The sequence below is a fragment of the Sinohyriopsis cumingii genome, chromosome 15 (genome assembly GCF_028554795.1).
Source record: "Sinohyriopsis cumingii isolate HCF-2022 chromosome 15, ASM2855479v2, whole genome shotgun sequence".
Taxonomy (NCBI): Eukaryota; Metazoa; Mollusca; class Bivalvia; order Unionida; family Unionidae; genus Sinohyriopsis; species Sinohyriopsis cumingii.
This window is the reverse complement of record NC_142975.1, coordinates 124,334,165-124,354,291: the sequence shown is the minus strand read 5'-3', so window position 1 is coordinate 124,354,291 and position 20,127 is coordinate 124,334,165. Positions and strand designations below refer to the sequence as shown.

Below are 20,127 nucleotides of genomic sequence, written 5' to 3'. Positions count from 1 at the left end.
ATAGTGTTTTGTACTAGTTGCAAGTATATCTGTCTTTCGTGGAAAATAATATAAAAAAAATTGGCTGTTTTCAAATAGTCTATGACTTTTACGTTGAATTAATAACTGGTAATTTTTTCCCGTTACTGTGTTCTATTTCAGATACCGGTCATTATAAATTCCAACATTTGTTTTAAACATATTTACGCTGAAATGTCACAACTTACATTCTTTATTAAGAAGATTCAGATACGCTATGAATATTCATACTCAGAAATAGGTGATCCTAGAAAACACATTACCAAACGATAACTCCTTATTCTCTTAGACTGCATATTAGGCAAAATCTTCAGCATTTGTAATAAAGCCATTATAAGAGACATCATCAACTAAAATCTAAATTGGATATTATGCAGTCATCAATAGTAGAGTTAAAGTAATGTTGAAGACCCTTACTGAATAGTTCTGGCAGCCATACAGGTTAATCAGAACGATACAGTTGTATTATTACTGTACCGAAAATGGTGATATTAGATGCATTATCTAAGTATTGAATAGATTTGTATAAATTAGATGGTAGATTAATGCAAATTTCAAAGGACGATTCTTGAATAGACACACAGTCTACTAGAAAAGGCACTGAATTTTAAGTCAAACAATGAGACAATTCTACCAATGCCTCATGCAAAATTTTAACTAGGATTTCAAGACAATAGGCTGGCGCGGCATGTGTAGCTTGACAAAACCAATGAATTCTAAACTGAACAATACGGTCTACAAGAATTCATTAAAGTGTCATGAAAATGAGTAAACAATTCGAGATAATTTTGAATTCCAGTATCGGGCGGAGCTTGTGTAACACCAGGAAAAAGAGCTGAAATGATAAGGTGGATGTATTTATTTACAATAATGTTTAAAGATTAATTTGAGGTATGTTCGAAACAGAAATAATAGAATGAACGCTCACATTTAATGCATACTTTCTACAAGTTTTAAATTAATAAAACGGAGGGGAGGGGGAGGGAGGGGGACTAAGTATATGAAAGAAATTGACGACCACTAAGGAAGGTTTTATCTTCATAACAACTAGTTTGAGGAAGAGTGTGATCAATTGTTGTCGTTATAACAATGAATTTGAAGGCTGGCTGCTTGGTTAACCGAGGTTATTGTTGTTATAACAATGAATTTGAAGGCTGGCTGCTTGGTTAACCAAGGTTATTGTTGTTATAACAATGAATTTGAAGGCTGGCTGCTTGGTTAACCAAGGTTATTGTTGTTATAACAATGAATTTGAAGGCTGGCTGCTTGGTTAACCAAGGTTATTGTTGTTATAACAATGAATTTGAAGGCTGGCTGCTTGGTTAACCGAGGTTATTGTTGTTATAACAATGAATTTGAAGGCTGGCTGCTTGGTTAACCAAGGTTATTGTTGTTATAACAATGAATTTGAAGGCTGGCTGCTTGGTTAACCAAGGTTATTGTTGTTATAACAATGAATTTGAAGGCTGGCTGCTTGGTTAACCAAGGTTATTGTTGTTATAACAATGAATTTAGAGGCTGGCTGCTTGGTTAACCAAGGTTATTGTTGTTATAACAATCTGAAGACCAGTGACCTAGAATCAAAGGTTAAGTGGTTCGGAACCAACCCAATGTCAAGTGACCATAGCAGGCCTAAAACGTAAAGAACATTGACCCAGGCTTTATCATAACAACTATTCTGAAGGCATGCCACCGACAATTTTTAAACATCTGACATATATATATATATATATATATATATATATATATATATATATATATATAAAGAGAGAGAGAGAGAGGGTTAGTTACCACTTTTATTAATCCTAAGATCCGATCGAGTACTGACAATGGCACGCCACTCTCACAATTCAAGTCCTAATTAACTGGTTCAATTTTAAATTGGTGTTATCACCAAATTTTGGCAAGATAGTGACGATAGGATTCAAGATTGAACGACAAAGATAACGAAAATCGATGGAAATTTCGTGGACAATTCATATCAGAAAAAAAGAGCAAATAAGGTTCATCTATATCTTCTAATTTCATTTATCTTTTTATTTCAAATTCAATTTCATTTCTTATATATATATATATATATATATATATATATATATATATATATATATATATATATATATATATATATATATATACTATGTGACGTCTAAGCAGAAAGCTATATAATACATGTAAAGACTTTTAGTTCAGACGCATGGGGCATGACGAGGAGGAGGTAGGGAGGGGTTTAAAGAATACAAAATAATACTATTTCAAATAAGTTTATGTAATGAAAATCGCGAAGATGATGCTTCCAAGACGCTTTATCACGAGATACAGCAGTTTGATACATTTTCTCACATGTGCTAGTCTGGTATCAGTTTGGTCAATTGATTCACATATTTAAGGTTGGTATCAGGCGATCATATTACATCAAACGTGACCAGGAAGATCCATATATTCTTATCTGGTGCAGGATAAAAAGATCAAATTTAAGTGCACAGACTAGTTACATAACATTTACTTACATAAATATTTTAGGGAATGTGTATGTTCTCCTATGCACCTAATAACATTTCAATCATAAGAACACTTACTAATCCAAATACATGATCTTCTATCGAGGTTGAATAGCCGATGTGCTTTGTCTCAAGATGTTATGATGAAAATGTTATTGAGTGTTGAAAAGATAATAAAGTTTAACGCTCATATCAACGAAAGACCCAACCTAATACTGAATAACCGGCTTTGTATTCCGTGTATTCCATGTACAATCACCATTTACAGAATGTACTGTACATGTGTGTTTCGGCAGAGAACTCGCAAAACGATACACCAAGTTATCCGACTGTAATGGCACAATTGCCAATGTTGACGTACGTATCGCTGGTGCTCGGGTTGAAGTAAGTATTCCGGAAACAAAACCCTGCATGTTTTGTAAATACATTCTGACATCCAAAGGTGATAATATCGAGACCTATTACGAGTCGAAAGCCTGGAGCTGTGATGAACCAGTGCACGCGAAGAACACATGCGTCGCACACGTGTACTGGAAAACGTGATACGCACGTGAGTCGTCTTTAATCGGTCGCTTCGTTACAAGTACAATTAGGAGACCATGCTTTATCTAAAAATTAAAATAAAATCCATATCGTTGTTGTATATTCAATATTATCGCACATTTACTTTTTATACTTTAATTGCATTCATATTTAGTCTTTTGTTTTTGTTACTTTTTGATCTGTGCTAGTTGCAAACTATGGAATAAAACCACAAGACATGCGTAAATACAAAATATGAAGAAAAAAACCCTTATGAAAACCGCTACTGCACACCATATAAAAACAACATCAGACACATGAAATAATGTCATTCTGAAAAGTGTACGAAGTCTACGTGCAGTAGGTTGGGTCATATTGATAGTTTTCACATATAAAGTTCGTTTTAAAACGGGAAACAATCAAGTAAAAAATTCAACCATTTACTCATTAATTCCATTCATTCCAATATTTATATGGGCAGATTTCATAATTTATCAAACGCAGATACATTCTTTTGCTGGAAATCCACAACGCCGCCACGGCAAAAGTTTTTAAATTTAGAATTTTAAAACCATAAGTCTAAAAGGGCACGGAAACTTTGATGGAGGTCTCCTAGATATTAAACATAATGCAATATCTAGTACAGCCTTTCAGAAGTTATTTAAAAAAAAACATACAAAAGCAAGCACGGGTAGGAGAGACTGATGGACATGCGTTTACACTGTATGTTCGCCAGTAATGGTCGGACTAGCAAGGTAAGTAAAGAAAGGACATCCAAAGCACACTGTTCGTAAAGAACTGACAGCTTAGATATCATCCTAATCACGAGTTACCATGATAAACGAAATCCTGTCTTGACTTAGGCAACCCCAGACAGTCTGTGACTTATCTCTCCTATCGTTTAATACTCTAAGTTATACAGAATACATATACTTGTTTTTCTCAGGAAGAATACTGCCCCGGACAGCAATGTAGTTTCCTAGGAAACGACAGATGCATAAAGCACATATACCTTGTAGCATCGAGTCATGAAATAAAGGCATTCTGTTTTGTCTTGATCGTGGCTGCTTGTTTCCTGAAGCTACTCAGACGGACGGACATAAAGAGTGCATAAGTACAGATAAACAAGAGTTCACATCGTAGGCACTTGACCTTGCTGGCATTATTGCGTTGTTAGGTAATGTAAAAATAAAAATATGATCATCAACTTGTGTGTGTGTGATTTGGATTTTAACGTAGCTTTAACACTTTTTGAGTCGTATCGATACGATGTCTGCAGTGTGACAGTTTATAGTGATGTCTAGCACCGTGGCATCAAGTCGCAGACACGTAGCTTCATGTCTTACCCAGTCACATCATCCTGACACCAGGCTGACCAGTCCTAACACCAACTTTTAATGCTGAACGCCAAGCGAGACAGCCACAAGTACCATTTTTACAAGTCTTATATGAGGCGCCCAAGAAGACAAAACCTGTTCCAGTGAGAAAGTTGCAATTGAAATGTCGATGTCGCATGTCGAGAAATCCAATATCACGTGTTGGATCAAACTGCATGTCCTTAAAGTTCCATTTTCTTGATCGAGATTTAAGATTTTATATGTCGAATTATACAGTGGTGGTTTAAAGTTCTATTTCCTATGTCAACGTTTTACAATGTATATTTTGAATTACACACCGTGGTTGAAATTTCAGTATCATATGTCGAGAATTCCTAATTCACACGTTGTATGATTTTCGATTGTTTGAGATGAAAGTTCCATTTCATATGGCGAGCATTTAGATCTCATCTATTGAATTTCACAGCAACGAGCAGCAGCATCCTTGTTTAAAAGTAACGCGGTCCGTTCACGAGACCGACCTCTAGCGAAGAAATTCATAATAATTCTCGACCTGTGAATCGTAACCTTCAAACTGTAACTGCATGAAGGACTCACGGTACTAATTCAGTTCCCATAGTAAACCTATGCAACACCGTGATATTACAAATTCAGTAACTTAAAATATCTGAGTGCTCATGATCAAACCTATATATACTGGTATAGATAAATCCTGGAGGTCAGCTTCTAGGAAAGGTTATGAGCCGTGGCATTTTCTGGACCTGCATGTGTTTGAAACCTATGCTTTCAATTCTGCACCAAAGAGTCAGGTGCTACTTTTAATAATGTGTTCCAAACTCACGACTGTTGAAGGACTGAAATTCCATCAATAAAACAATGTCTCTATTTGTTGCACTTACAACTAGGATAAGCTCTCAAAAGATTCTTTTTCTTAAAACGTAACTTACATTATTAACCAATCTCATATATACTCTATTTTATGTTAACACATTTCCAGGCTGGTTCCCATTTTTCCATACCATTAGTATACACCCTTGATTTTCTGAACAGCCCTAGGATACATACACTACATAAGTAAGCTATGTGCATAGTTCTGCTTGTCAAAGATTACATTAGTAAATATTAAATTATATTGCAAGTTCATGGTCATCTAAAGAGCAATTATGCATTGCAGGCAACATTTAAATATTCGAGCTTTATTTAAGAAAATCAGATTTTTTAAAAATATAAAATAAAGCTGTCTAATAAGAGTTAACATTTTTAATATCACCATTTATCTCTCTTTTATTTAATGCTGAAATATATTACCAGCCTTGTCATATTATGTAATGAGTGAGTAAAAGGTCATGGTGACCATCTATATGTACGTTTATTATTACAGAAAAAGAGATTAAAATGGAAAAAATTACCTAAATTTCCTACCAGAAGACATATAATTTAAAACCAAAGTAAGGTAGACGTAAGTCCATTAAAATGCAAAATGTGAAGTTTCAAAACATTCACTGAAAGAAATTAGTGGGATGCAAAGTCATGAGAGGTCATCACCATTAAGCATGGTGTAAGAGACCTAAGTAGCGCTCCGGTGACCATGTGGTTAGAGCGTCCGCCGCGGATGCGGGACGTCGTAGGTTCAATCCCCGGCCGAGTCATACCAAAGGCTTACAAAAATGGTACTAACAGCTGCCTCGCTTGGCACTCAGCATTAAGAGGTCGGATTGGTGTCGGGATAATGTGACTGGGTGGGACATCATGCTACGTGTCTGTGGCATGATGCCCCAGTACTAGACATCACTATAAACTGTTCCCCCTCCCCCTTCTTGGCAACAGTTTATATATTTGAATATGCGTTTAATATCCCAATGAAAGTCGCTCTTTGGTTTACAAAAGATATTCATTTTGTTTGTTATCCAGAAATAGAACACTATGATTTCATTTATAGTCAACTTAATTGCATATGTGGAGTCGGTGTATTGCTGTGGCTGTTTATAGGATTCACGACACTAATTCAGTTCCTATAGTAAACCTATGCAACACCATGCTATTAAAAAGTCAATAACTTAAAATGTCTGAGTGCTCATGATCAAATCTATATTTATCAGTATAGATGAAACCTGGATATCAGCTTCTGAGTAGAGGAATGAATATGAGCCGATACATTTTCTGGACCTGCATGTGTTTGAAACATGTTGCTTCAATTCGGCACCAAAGAGTCAGGTGCTAATTTTAGTAACGCGTGTTCCAAACTCAAGAAAGTTAAAGACCGAAATTCCATAAATAAAACAATGTCTTTTTTAAATAAAAATTACAACTAGGATAAGCTCTCAAAAGAGTTTTTTTCCTAAAACAATTTACATGATCAACCAATACTGGCCAGCCCAACCCGTATAAACTCTGTTTTATGTTAACCCATTTCCAGGCTGGTTCCCATTTTTCCATACCATTAGTACCGTGCGTCCTGAAAAGTAATGGCGCCTCATAATTGAATACACGAACGATGTTGTTGTTGTAGGGTTTAACGCCGTTTTTCAGCACACGATAGGCTATAAATGGCGGCCAGTATTAATGGTGAAAGAAAAACCCTGGAAACCCCCCGGAAAGAACCACCGACCCACGAGAAGCTACTGGCAGGCTTTCTCACATACCCACATTGGCCGAATCTGAGACTCGAACCCACGCAGACAGAGGTGAGATGGCAGTGATCCGTAACGGAGAGCGCTTTAGACCACTCGACCACTCGGGGCCCCCACGAATGATGTATCTTAATACTCGATATTATTAGAATTGTTAAAGTGGACTCTGTGTAATATTACTTTTAACACCAACACATCATTTCACCTTATAAAAATAATAATTCTAACAAGCACAAGAAAATGTCCAATCACCGCTGTGTAATTCAACAAATACAATTAAAAAAACTCAACATACGAAATGAACTTTCAGCACAATCAATGAAATTCAACATGTTAAATTGAAGCTCTCAACGTATGACATAAAATTTCATCAACCGCCGTGTAATTCAGAAGATACAATCTAAAAACTCGACATTGGATATCGAATTTTCAACCAGCGCTGTCTAATTCAACAAATGAAATCTAAATACTCAACATATGAAATGGAACTTTCAACATAAACTCTTTGAACCAATACGTAAATGAGGAATTCTCGACGTATGATATTGTAATTTCAACCACCGAAGTGTAATTCAAACTACACATTCTAAAACCTCGACATAGAAAATACAACTTTCAACCACTACTGTTTATTTCATCAGATGCAGTCTAAAATTCTCGACCTAGAAAATGGAACTTTAAGGACAAGCATTTTTGAAACAACACTGAAATTGGAATTCTGGACATTCGCCATTAAATTTTCAACGGCAACGTTCTGGCTGGACCAGCTTTTGTCCGCTACGGCGCCTCATAGTCTTTGGTATGATTCGGCCGGGGTTGGAACCCGCGACCTCTCGCATATGAGCGGACGCTCTAACCACTCAGGCCACCAGAGCGGTCGGCTGCCGGTTCGAATTCTATCAAGACCAGACTGAGGCGGCTGCCATGGTATGTCTCTGGCCAGGACACTCGACTCCGCTGACTCAGCACTATATGACATTTTTTGATGTGTCGTTTAACATCAGTCATTCAGTTAACTGGCATTTTCTAAACACGACACTAAAACGCCTTGTATCATACTCAAACACAAAGTTGTTTTCCCACATGCCTTAATCGAAATTCAAAGAGAAGAATGAAGGCCGACAGGTAAAGAAATCCGTCTAAGAGTCTTTCTGAATGCCTATTCAAATGCGCTATTTTAGGAAGTTTCTGGAGGTATACCGCATATTTCCTTGCAAACTACATCTTTTAATCTCCCTGCTTGTAAAATAATTCTGCAAACAACCATGGTATCAGCGTGTTTTTTCAAATTGATAAAGGTTGCAGGTTCCAAATGTTTCAAGTAATTATCAAGTTTCAAACAATTTTCAAAAGTTAATATCTGAAAACAGTTTAAAGTGAAGACTTGCATTTGAACTCAAATCTGTCCATATCGCTATCCTTTCAAATCCTGAAGTTCCAAACACGTCAAAATATAATATTCCACTTTGTCAGCAAAACGCCATTTTCAATGCTAACAATACTGAAAAGTTAAAAAAGGTGTGCTCGTCTAGAGTTGGAAACGACGGCGTGATTAATCCAAACCTGACAGTTTCTTACCATTCCTCGGTAATCTTTCATTATGACGTGGAACATTTAAGTTGAAGACAACGGATGCAATTTACATATACATATTGTTCAAATCAAAATAGCATGCAAGCTGGATCAAAGTGTGTGTGTGTGTGTGTGTGTGTGTGTGTGCGTGTTTGATTTTTAGCGTAGCTTTAGCAATTTTCAGTAACATCGCTACGATGTCTGCAGTGTGGAAGTTTATAGTGATGTCTAGCACTGGGGCATCATGCCGCAGCCAAGTAACATCATGTCCCATCCAGTCATATTAACCTGACGCTAGGCCGACCAGTCCTAACACTAACCTCTTAATGCCGAGTGCCTAGCGATGCAGCTGTTAGTATAATTTGTATAAGTCTTGGGTATGATTCGGCCGCGGTTCGAACCCTCGACCTCCCGCATCCGAGGCGAAAACTCTAACCACTTAGGCCACAGAAGAAGTCACAAAAGACTTATAAAAGTGCAGATGTTCCTTACAGGAAAACAAATTGATTGTGGCACACCAACTGAAAAATGTGCAGGAAACTAGTATTTACCGCAGGAAACTAGTATCTACCGAAGTTTTGCCTTTTAATACGTTAACAAGGTCAGATTTATCAATTTATTTTTCGCAGTCGACGTCACTACCGACGCACAGGACATCGCCATACTTGAAAAACCGTTTAATTCAAAGTGGCTCGATGTTTTAACTGTTGTTAGAATTTAGGATTTTTTGTTGTTGCTGATATAATTTGATTTCACATGAAACTGTTTTTGTGTTATTTCAGAATATCCTGATAAGACTTAGTTATCCATGTACGGTTATATTATTCTGGTAAAAAGTGGTTCTTGCAGTAGGTTGCACAACTCTAGCATCCTTATGAATTGGTTACAGGTGTATCTACATAATCGGAAATCTCTGAAGTTCCAAAACGAACTTTAATGGCAACTGCGTGTAGACCAATTTATTCGCGACAAGTAAGATGCAACTGAAAGAGATAACAATAGTACTGTCATGGCGATTTTCCTAGCCTAGACTACCGGCGCGATCGTTTGAAAATAGTCGGCCAGTTCTTTAGAACTCAGCTGCAAATCTGAACAAAAATGTTAGTATATATTCACAATCACGTATACTTATTCAAGGCACATATGGAAATAAGAATTATATTCCTGTAAACTACAAGATAATCTCGGGTCATCAAATCATACATTTCAAAATGCATAATAAATAAATAAATTCGTCTGTTTCGACCGAATATGGCTAAAGAATCAAGATGTTCCACTGCGTTTGCAGTAGGGTTAACGTGACTGCCTGCCACATCTTACATGCGTCTGTTTAACGTTGCCGTCTATGGACTACTCACATACCATTTAGGCAAACTAGTTCAGTATGTCTGTCTGTCTGCATGATCAAACTGACCTGTCGCTAAAACATAGATAACCACGTCTCCTCATTAGCATAACACGCAATAAAAAAATCAGAACATTTTATGCCGACACTTACAACATGTTAATTAGTGTTTGTTGCAGTAAATTTAAAAAATGTCAGGAAAAAATGACAGGAAAATGTTGGAATTTATCACGATTTAAATTCGTACAGGATTTATATCCGCAATAGTCAACGTAACATGTATTAAACCTTCAACTTTCGGCAAATTTCCAGTGTGTCCGAGAATGACATGATGCCTCTCACTCAGTTGCCAGGTGTATTTGGTCGGTGGTTCAGCACGCGTTCAATGTCGACTTGATAAACACCGGTACATTAATTAGCAATCTGAATAAAATCATATGATTTTAATCCGATTTCAATAATTAGCCCCTGCCTTGGTCAATGTCACTGTCGAGAGTACAGTGGGTCAAAGAGCCACTCACTAATATGTGCGCGTGTCTGTTCGTAGTGTCCGTCCGTATATTTGGTCATAACTTAATGCACTCGTTGTCATAGCATGGCTGTGACACCAATATAAGTTATTGTTGTCATAGGGTTTAACGCCATTTTTCAGCACACGATATGCTATACATGGCGGCCAGTATAAATGGTGGAGGAGAAACCCGGGAAATTCCCGGAAAGAACAACCCATGAGAAGCTACTGGCACGAATATAAGTCTGACACTCGCTAAGTTACTCTTATCTGTTTAACAATTGTCACCAACATCTGAATTACTCAACAAAACATTCACTGTAATAATTGGGATAATGGAAGCTCCCCACCCCATAGACCATAGCCTATTACAATATAAAATTAATAAAATTTTAAAATTTTACGCTCGGTGACCCTGATCTTTGATCTGTTTATGTGCTCATCCTCAAATGTAATGTAAAGATAGAATTGATATAAACTGGGTACGGAACCATGTGGGAAGCATACTTGTCATGTGAACTTAAATTGAGCGTTTTGTTCATGTGACCTTGACTTTGACCTCTGTGCTCCGAATCAATAAGGTGATTATGCCTAATCAAAGATTACGCATAAAGCTTGATGAAAATTAAGGAAATGAAAATCACTTGCTGAGCAGAAAAAACCGTAACAATAATACAACGTCGGTTCCAGTAACGGTCTCTTTCATCTCTCAAGGTTATTAACAAATGGAGACCTTCCCATTTCCAGGTATAATCTGCCTATGACGTTTGAAAAAAGATAAATGAAATTTACTGATCTTGTAGAATGGACAAAACGTTATTTAGTTCCAGTGGACTTGACCTTGGATCTAGCGTTGACAGACTCACATCTCTCCTCTGTCCGCCTGGGTTCGAGTCTTGGCTCCGCCAACGCGGGCATTTCAGAAAGCTTTCCAGTAACATCTCGTGGGTTGGTGGTTCTTTCCGGGGTTTTCATGGGTTCTTTCTCCACCTAATATGTTGGCCGTCATGTATAGCCTATCGTGTACTGGAAAAATGGCTTTAAACCCATAAAATCAAACCAAGCCCAGCAGGAATAAAATCGACCAGTTGTGTGTCTGCACATAGGTAATGCACATTTATGGTTTGTGAGAAAAAAAAATGATCACAACATACTAGAACTATTTTGCAGAAACTTAGTGTACAGACGAACGAATTATCGACCACAGACGAACGAATTACAGTCTACGAACGAACGAATAACAATCTAAGGATGAACTAATTATAGACTATAGACGAACAACCTGACCAAAATCTTTATCGCAAAATTCCTCCAAATCGGTTGGAGGGTTAAATTACGTATTTTTCTGTCATGTAGTTAAAATATAAATTCTTGAATTTGATAAAGACACGCTGCTTCCTCAACAAGTTAAATGAAATACCAAAATAACTTTGTACTCATCAATAAGTCTGGTTTCCTGTGTTATGCGCTAATTCTCCGGAAAGGAGTGTTTACACTTAAGACTACAACGTCTGAGTTGTGGTCAACTACGTAGCTCTCGAAAAGAAAAGCAACAAATCCGTTTGCGAGAAACAAAGGGTTCAAATGAAGCACTCTCTCTTTCAACGGTGTTTGTATAGACTCTGAACGAGAATCATTGTATAAAATAAACCGTAAACGCTATAAATAATTAAAAAAATTATAAAAAAATCAAATCTGAGAATGTGGAGAACAACGGCGCTGGACGCACGCATTATTTATAAATGCTCAACATTTTCAAAGCTATAATTAGATAATTATCCTAAAACACTTTAATCTTTAAAGCTAAACTTCACGTTTTTGGGGGATCCTGTTGTGGGCTTGCAAGGCATCAATGGCGTACCTGCAACACAACCTTAATCCATACGAAAACCCTCTTTACCAAGGAGATGTCAGACCACTGCTGGTTAAATAAAACTCAACCAAACGTAACGCGAATTTTCTGCTAGGACATGTACAGAAATTCAAATGAATGGTTCTATTGACGGTCAGTTGACACTAAGCCAAATGCTGTGACATCTACAGAAATTTAAATTAACGGTTCTGCTGACGGCCATGACTAATGCATCCAATCAGATCCTATCGGGGGTTTATAAAGCATGAACTTACAATGGTGTCCCTGCTGTAAAGCGAACAGTACCAAAACCTAAGTTAATCCACATACACTAAAACCCTTTTCCGAAGAGATGCTAGACCACTGCAGGGTAGTGCTCGGCCAAAAAATTTTTCAGCTGGTACTACTACTATATGACTTAATCCACTTGTATGAAAACGGGTAGAAGGAGACTCGTTCTAATGAAATGACGCTGTCACTGTTTTTCCCTTCCTGTTTTCGGCTATTTCTTCCTAGCAACCCACACAGCCATTCCCCACACCCCCCCCCCGCCAACACTGACCCATGAGGACGGAAATATTGTACAATCTGTGCACATAATCGCAAACTTTCAGGTCTGCAACATTTAGTTTATATGACAGCAGATATAATATACCGTGCGAGGGTTCAACGGCCCAGTGTCACGCGTTTCTAGGAGTTCAAAGTTTGCACACAACCTTTAACACTGGCTTGTACAAAACGAGGGCTGAAGGCATGCACGTTGTGTCCAGCCTCTTGTCCAGAAAAATGGAGACAAAGATGACACGCATACTAGAACACGAGAACAGATAAATTTAAAAAAAGTTATACAAAAGATGGAAAATTCTAGATCAAGGACATAAACGTACGTGCTGGTTTCGCTGTGTTGAGGTTGAGAGAGAGAGAGAGGGAGAGAAAGAGAAAGAGCTGCTTAATAGTCCCGCGCATAACAACTTGTTTAAAATACATACTATTAAGGAAATTATCAGAAGTAAAATGACAAAATACGACCATTACAATCAGAACATGCTTGGATTTTATATATACCTTTGTAGATCCAATACTGAGCCGTTTAACAGCTTATAATCACATCAAAACACTATTTCTCTCTCTCTCTCTCTGTGAATAATAAACAAAAATCATTTCTAACATCAGTCCCGAGGAAGCGGAGAGGGAGGAGGGTACGAATCTTTTGAGATGCAATACTGTACGGCCATTTGTAGAGATGCTACCCACTACTGCCGTTTGTAGGTGTTAATAATATAAAATTAATTGATTTCAATGTTGTTACTCATCATATTATTTAAAGATTAAAAAATACATTAAAAATACAATGAATTCTTTATTCAATTACATGGCATAAAGGTCTTGATTAAGTATGGATCACGTAAGTATAGTTCGTAACTAGAAATAAAGGATACCTTATGTGTAAGCATCTGCTTCAGCATGATTACTTCCAACAGTTTCTGTGCACCAAGACTTGGGATATATTTCTTCTCTCCCTCTGACAACAAAATCGACTTTGGCAAATAGGCCAACAAATAGATCTCCCCATTTTTTTTCCCTTTCTGATATCACTACCAGAAACGTCAGAAAAAAACCCGGCGAACTACGTGGTCTACTTTGGCAACCCGATCTGTTCTAAAAATATGTGGGCAGCCAAACGTAAGACAAAACAACATTTTCTTTGCGAATCTACAGATATTGTCTCGTCCCCTCTCCTTCGCCGCTCCTCTACGGAACCCGTTGGCTCATTCTTACAAATAGCATCATATGCCATCATTCACCCGCCTAAAGCACAGTTCCTAATTTTAACAATGTTATATAAGTATCAATATACCTACTTACTTGTAAATATTATTTACTTTTTGCACAAATTTGGAGCTTAATTCACAGACTATCATTTGGTGTCTTGCAGACTTTAAACTTCCCTATGTTATGTAAAAAGGTCTAAAAACAATTTTCCCTTTGCCATTATCCGTAAATACGGAAAATACTGAAATTTCTGCTTCAAAATAGATTTCTTTATCCATTTTTTTTTTTAGAAAAATATGTGAAATCTGGATAACTTAATTTCATTTGATATCTTACTTAAAAAACTTTTGCTTTTATAACTTTCGAAATACAAAATAAATTTCGTGCTTTCAAGTTCCAACACAGATGATGTTTCTTACCGTTTTAAAAATTCCTTGCGCTTTTTACTCAAGTTCCAGACTTGGGTAGGTGGTTAAAGTACTGGACATGCAACGTAAAAGTGCGGGCTCAAATCCTACCACAGGAATAGCCTGGATTGGTTACCATGGTGTGCCGTTGGGCAAGATACTTTACTCCAATTGCTTCAGCACTAAATAACTTGTGCTGCGGCGCCGAACAACAACCAAGCCATACCGAGTCCACCTATCAGTAATGTAGCAGGGGGCTTCAGATTCAAAGTAACAAATTATAGAATATAGCATCTTTGTAGACGACTCATCAGATCACAATTTGTCGTTTCTGATTGTATGCGCTCACGCAGTACACGTCAAAAGATGTGCCCTTTTTGTAGGCTTTGCCTATTTCATATTGATCATTCAATAGATTTTTTAAAAATATATATCTGAAATGGACAATTTCGTACCTAGCACATGGAAGTAAGAAATACAATCGGTCCATACCGATAAGATAACCCTTCATCGGTAGGACTGATATAAAAGTCTCCCCATCCTACGTCAAAGACGGTTGGATCACTTCGAGCTTTTCTGCACGAGCTTTTACTCAGCAGGCTGAAGCGATCGGTCCAAGTGTTTGAAACAAATCCAAGCCGATCAGACGAGAAAACCAGATGCGCGAAACTGCTGCTAACCCGGTGGTGTTTCTTTTTGGGTACATCGGTCCCACAAAACTGCAGGCAAAACCTTGAAACGAGCGCATATTTGAAAATGGAAATGTTCAATTCAATCCAAATTTCAGGTTTATATTTTACTGAAAAAGATGAAGTGCACACAAGACTGATAAATATCTGTTTCATAATTGCCGATTTTCTTGTCTGAGGCGGTTATCGTTTGTTCAAACACTCCATTTGTTGCTATTAGTTGGCACATAAACCACTGTTAACTGCCCGAACTATTCTGCATGTCAGACATGGCTGTAAGATGGCATACTCGACTTGCTTGTCTCGTTAATTTCTACTATATTCAGAGATTAAACTTTACCTCCAAAATCACATCTAACTCAACAACTTTCACATGGTAATAAAAGATAATATTACATTCTCTTCAAACTACAAAACGTATTCTATGAGGTAACATGCTACAACAATTATGATTCTCCTAGCATTATAATCTTTTGGAATCTAAAGCTGTATTTTTACGTTCAATTATAAATAAATACTCTTTTGTGCTTTCCGTCACGTCAAAGTTACAAGAAATGCATCCACGCACTTTCCGCTTCCGTCGGCGTCGTTTTGGCGTAACACAGAACGCTGTAATTACGGCCATCGTTATTGTCCCAGTATATGACGTCATTCACGGTGAAGGAGATGGCAAATTCCAATTTGCCCCCTGTGCCTATCTCCGCCGGCGCTACGATCGTGAAAGAAAATCTATCCGTGGGTCCATCACAAGAATTCTGTACGTAAGATGCCATAATGTCGTAAAACGTCACCCAATTGTTGATGGTGTATCTAACTCGGACCACTTTATGAAAACCAATATTTGCAACGCGCACAATTCCAGTGATACTCAAGTCAGTTACAAGACAGTTCTCTAGAGACACTTTACTAGCCATTACCTTTTGATGAAAATTATCTGCGGCGCCTGGCTGTGCAAAACAAATGTCCAAATAACGTCTACCCTGCTCTCGTCTTTCCTCCTCAAGGCCGGTTTTTAAATCGGCCATGGCCGATGCCGGAATCTTCGGGGGTGCGTCCGTATTTAGAATATGTCTTACAGATTCCAAATCTAATCCCATGGCATCAGCAAAACGTACCATTTTCTTAGTTCTTGGAGTTCCAGGTGGAGTTTTATTTGCTTTAAGCGATGACGATTTTCTAAGCTGTGCTTTATTAAAGTTGAATTCTGCTTCTTCGTAGAGCGGGCTGTCGGGAGACAGGAGATCTAATAGGGAGTGCTGTGAATCGGTGATTAAACACTCGGCCTGGGGGCTTCCTTGTATGGGAGTACTAGGTTCAATTCGTAAACTAGCAAGTTCTACAGCTGGCCCAATCTCACTTTCGGACTCTCTAAAGCCTCGTCCTAATACATCTTTTATTGAAACACTCTGCCCTTCACTGGATTTTTCAAGGTTATCTTCCTCAGAACTGGTTGTGGAGTCGTGTGAAAAATTACTACTTGTGGAATTCCCATTTCCGGACCCTATCGAATCTAAGTCCTCCATCTGATTCACAAAAATTCCTTCCTCAGTTTCATTATCAGATGCACAACACTTATATGGATCGACATTGTTGTCGTTAAGTTCCGCATCAGAATCCAATATATTCAACCGGTGTTGCGACGTAAACTCTGCCATCGACATATCAAATCCCCACCCAACACGGCAATTTTGACGTCTGCCACTTAAATTTGTTGGTGTTTTCACAAAATCTGCACATACACTGAAATTATCCAAGTAACTTTCTTCTACATAAGAAAGATTCCTAGGAAATACCTGCAGTATACAAAATTCCCCGTCATCGCCATGGCTGATCATAATGTATTTCAATATATAAATCCCTATCCACTGCAAGCACGCGCTTCCCAAAATCGAACTTTTCTTTACACATATAATCACTGTTGTTGGTAACACACGAGCGGCATATGGTACGTATAAAAAGAGACTGACAAAATGTACAAACCTTCAACTGATCTGGTATTTAAGCGGCCAGAGAGTAAAGCTGAATGTAACCTGTTCTCAATGACAAGTGGAAGTCAGTGGTCGAGTAGAGTACAAATGAAGGTCACGCTCTTCACGGACACTGCATGCTGCACGCGCGGGTATTCCTTGATATGCATACCATTGCGTGTTCCCTAATCACCTCAAGGAAGTTATAAGATGCGAAAACCCCTCCTCGTGACACGGGCACCCTAGCTCGACAACTGCCACTTCTTGTCTGTTTACTATGATTTTATACAAGCCGGCGTGACCTTCGCCTTCTGTTTATAATATGTTGTAAAGAAGAAAATTTCTAAAAATAGATAAACATGCCTGTGTAACAATCTGGACCTGGATTAAATTGAAGCAATGAACTCTTTTGGTTTTTTTGTGGATATTTGTAATTATCATAGTCAAAATCACGTAAGAAGCTATACCAAAATATTTGTTGTTGTTTTTTTTATATGTCAAAACAAAAATACTGACTCGACTGTTTCCATTGTCGAATCTCCGGCCATATGGGTTTGTTTACAGTCTATTTTTAGATACCTTTCTGGGACGTGCTCTGTGCCACGTCATTTTGTCTGGAACTTTCGAAGGAAAATTAGGTCGTGTAAACACAGCAAACATGCGTGAAACTTAACAAATTATTGAGAAACACATTACAATGACCTAATCTGAGATATTTACATTGTGTGGTTGGAAATGACCCATACTCGCAAAAAGCAAAAAATGAAGAAAAAACTTCCCCAAAACAACAACAACAACAACAAGAAAACCCACACACAAATCGGGAAGCTGAAAGGAGTTTTAAAAATTGTTATTAAACATTCTGTTAAAGTACGAAAATCAGTAAATACAACAATACATAAATATATAAGTAGATAAATAAATATACAAATAAATAAAATAATAAATAAATAATACATCATAATTGTACCCCTATCAGGATTCAAGCTAGCTATTTTTCGTCTTTTTAATGTTTTATAACATAACTTCAAGCTTCGTTCTTAGTTACTAGAACTTGTTTAATCCATGCGAATACCGGATGGAAGATTCCGATATCTTTAATAATTTTCTGATAAAATGTTGTGCTGACTTGATTCTCAAATGAAGTAATTAATGCGTACATCAGCACATCAATCATTTCGAGTGGTCTTGCATTTGAAAATCGTTGGAATATATATATATATATATATATATATATATATATATATATATATATATATATATATCTTCACGAAGGTGAGGACATATGGATACATTGTCTCCTTAAACATAATAATTTGTGTCACGTGACACCTAGATCTTTTAAATACTACATCTACTGCTACTACGACTACTACTACTACTAGTCGACCAGCAGCAAAAGAAAACAAAAACAAACAAAATTTTACTCAAATAAGAGTTAACTCTACACATTTCTGCGTTTAACAAGAATTTGCTGGATTATTACTTAAATAGACACTAGTCATTAAATAGAGATAAATACTTTGTAGCTTTGCACCCGAGGTTTCGGCTATGGAACTGGGATTGAAAAAGTGCAATCTTTAAAGCTAATCGTTTCCTGTGTGTTGTAAAAATACATTACATAAAATATTGAAAGGATTGTTTTGACAAATGTCCTATTCTCATTGTTGAGAGAGAGAGAGAGAGAGAGAGAGAGAGAATGAAGGGGGGGGGGTCAGAGTGTGAACCAGGTTAAGATAGAAGTTAGTTGGCTGCACAAACGCACACACACACACACACACACACACACACACACACACACTATCTGTTGGCTAGAATAATTAGTATTCATTATTTCTGACGAAATCTACATTCGCATACATGCATACAATTAAATGTACATCTCAAATATTCGTGTTCTGCAGCCTCGTCTCTACAACTGTAGCAAATATGAAGAAAGTTGGAACCGTAATAAATTTCTGGAGCAACGTCTCAGAGTGACATACAAATTCATTCTTTTGCATAAATGAATGAAATGGACCCTGGTCGGGTAAGTAAATATAATATTTTGATTCGACCTGACCTGGATATCTGTATTTATATCTGTCTAGTTCTCTATCTTTTTCTTTTCTTTCCACTTTCGATAAAATGTTACCCTGTTCATCTCTAGTGGAGGGCTGGAAATGTAGACGTACGTTTAGGATCAACAGAGTTATCCCCCATGTTAAGGATTTCATTATTTTGACGATGGGATTTCTTTAGGATACATAAACTAAATAAATAAATAAATAAATAAATAAATAAATAAATAAATACTTGTGCATATTTGCTTTATGTCGTCGTTTGAACGTTTATGACCGTATACATTGGTTAGTGTGAGTATATTGTTTAAGTTGGCGGCTATACGTTTTTCCACAATAGGAATATTTGTTTATCGGAGTTCTACCTTGTTTTGTACTCAGCATATTTACAAGACAATGTCCAGGCAGCCATAGAAGAACTATACTCTTTTTCTAAAGTAGGTTACTTTGACAAAAAAGTTACGCAGTTAATAATCATGTTGTCTAACTCCATTGATTTGGCACTGCATATAATAAATACTAATTAGATTGCTACAGCTTTGTAACGGAATTCATGTCACAAATGCCCGTAAATGTCCTAAAATGACACCTAAATTTGTGAACCTTCAACATTTGACATTAACGAACAGCACTATAAGTAGTTTTGACAGTACAGGCATACAGTGACATTTACGATTATTGTGACATTTCTTGCTGACACAGCACTATACACTCGTAACCGTCACACATTGCGAGCATTACTGTTAAGTACGAATAGCGTCAAGGTTATGTGTCATTATGGTTCAAATGAAAATTACTCCTCAGGGTTGGTGGCAAAATTAAATTAAAAAACAGTTTTGAAAACATCTGGTGTTGGTTTTCATTCGATTACAGCTACAGCTGAAAGCACGGCGATTCCAATAAATGTCACAATTTCTAGTTACGGTGTTTACTGCCAATAATGTTG

At 37.2% G+C, this 20,127-nt stretch overlaps 1 protein-coding gene and 1 long non-coding RNA gene across 3 annotated transcripts in view; both read right to left on the bottom strand.

The window, feature by feature from the left end:
• The window catches only part of LOC149782677 (uncharacterized), a 129,105-nt gene extending 111,681 nt beyond the window's left edge, over positions 1–17,424 (bottom strand). For both annotated transcript variants that reach the window (XR_016414420.1, XR_016414419.1), the window contains exon 1: positions 17,135–17,424. This is a non-coding gene — a long non-coding RNA (uncharacterized LOC149782677). The remainder of the gene's footprint in view (positions 1–17,134) is intronic.
• Positions 13,322–17,135, bottom strand: LOC149782678 (protein phosphatase 1 regulatory subunit 3G-like). Its single transcript, XM_089934165.1, has one exon. It carries the CDS (start codon positions 16,987–16,989, stop codon positions 15,700–15,702), a length of 1,290 nt encoding a protein of 429 aa, XP_089790291.1. The 5' UTR covers positions 16,990–17,135; the 3' UTR covers positions 13,322–15,699.
• Positions 17,425–20,127: the final 2,703 nt, after the last annotated feature.

What these genes read in the sequence shown, in the direction of transcription:
- LOC149782678 (XM_089934165.1), bottom strand. Translation starts at nt 16,989, where the DNA reads ATGATCAGCCATGGCGATGACGGGGAATTTTGTATACTGCAGGTATTT.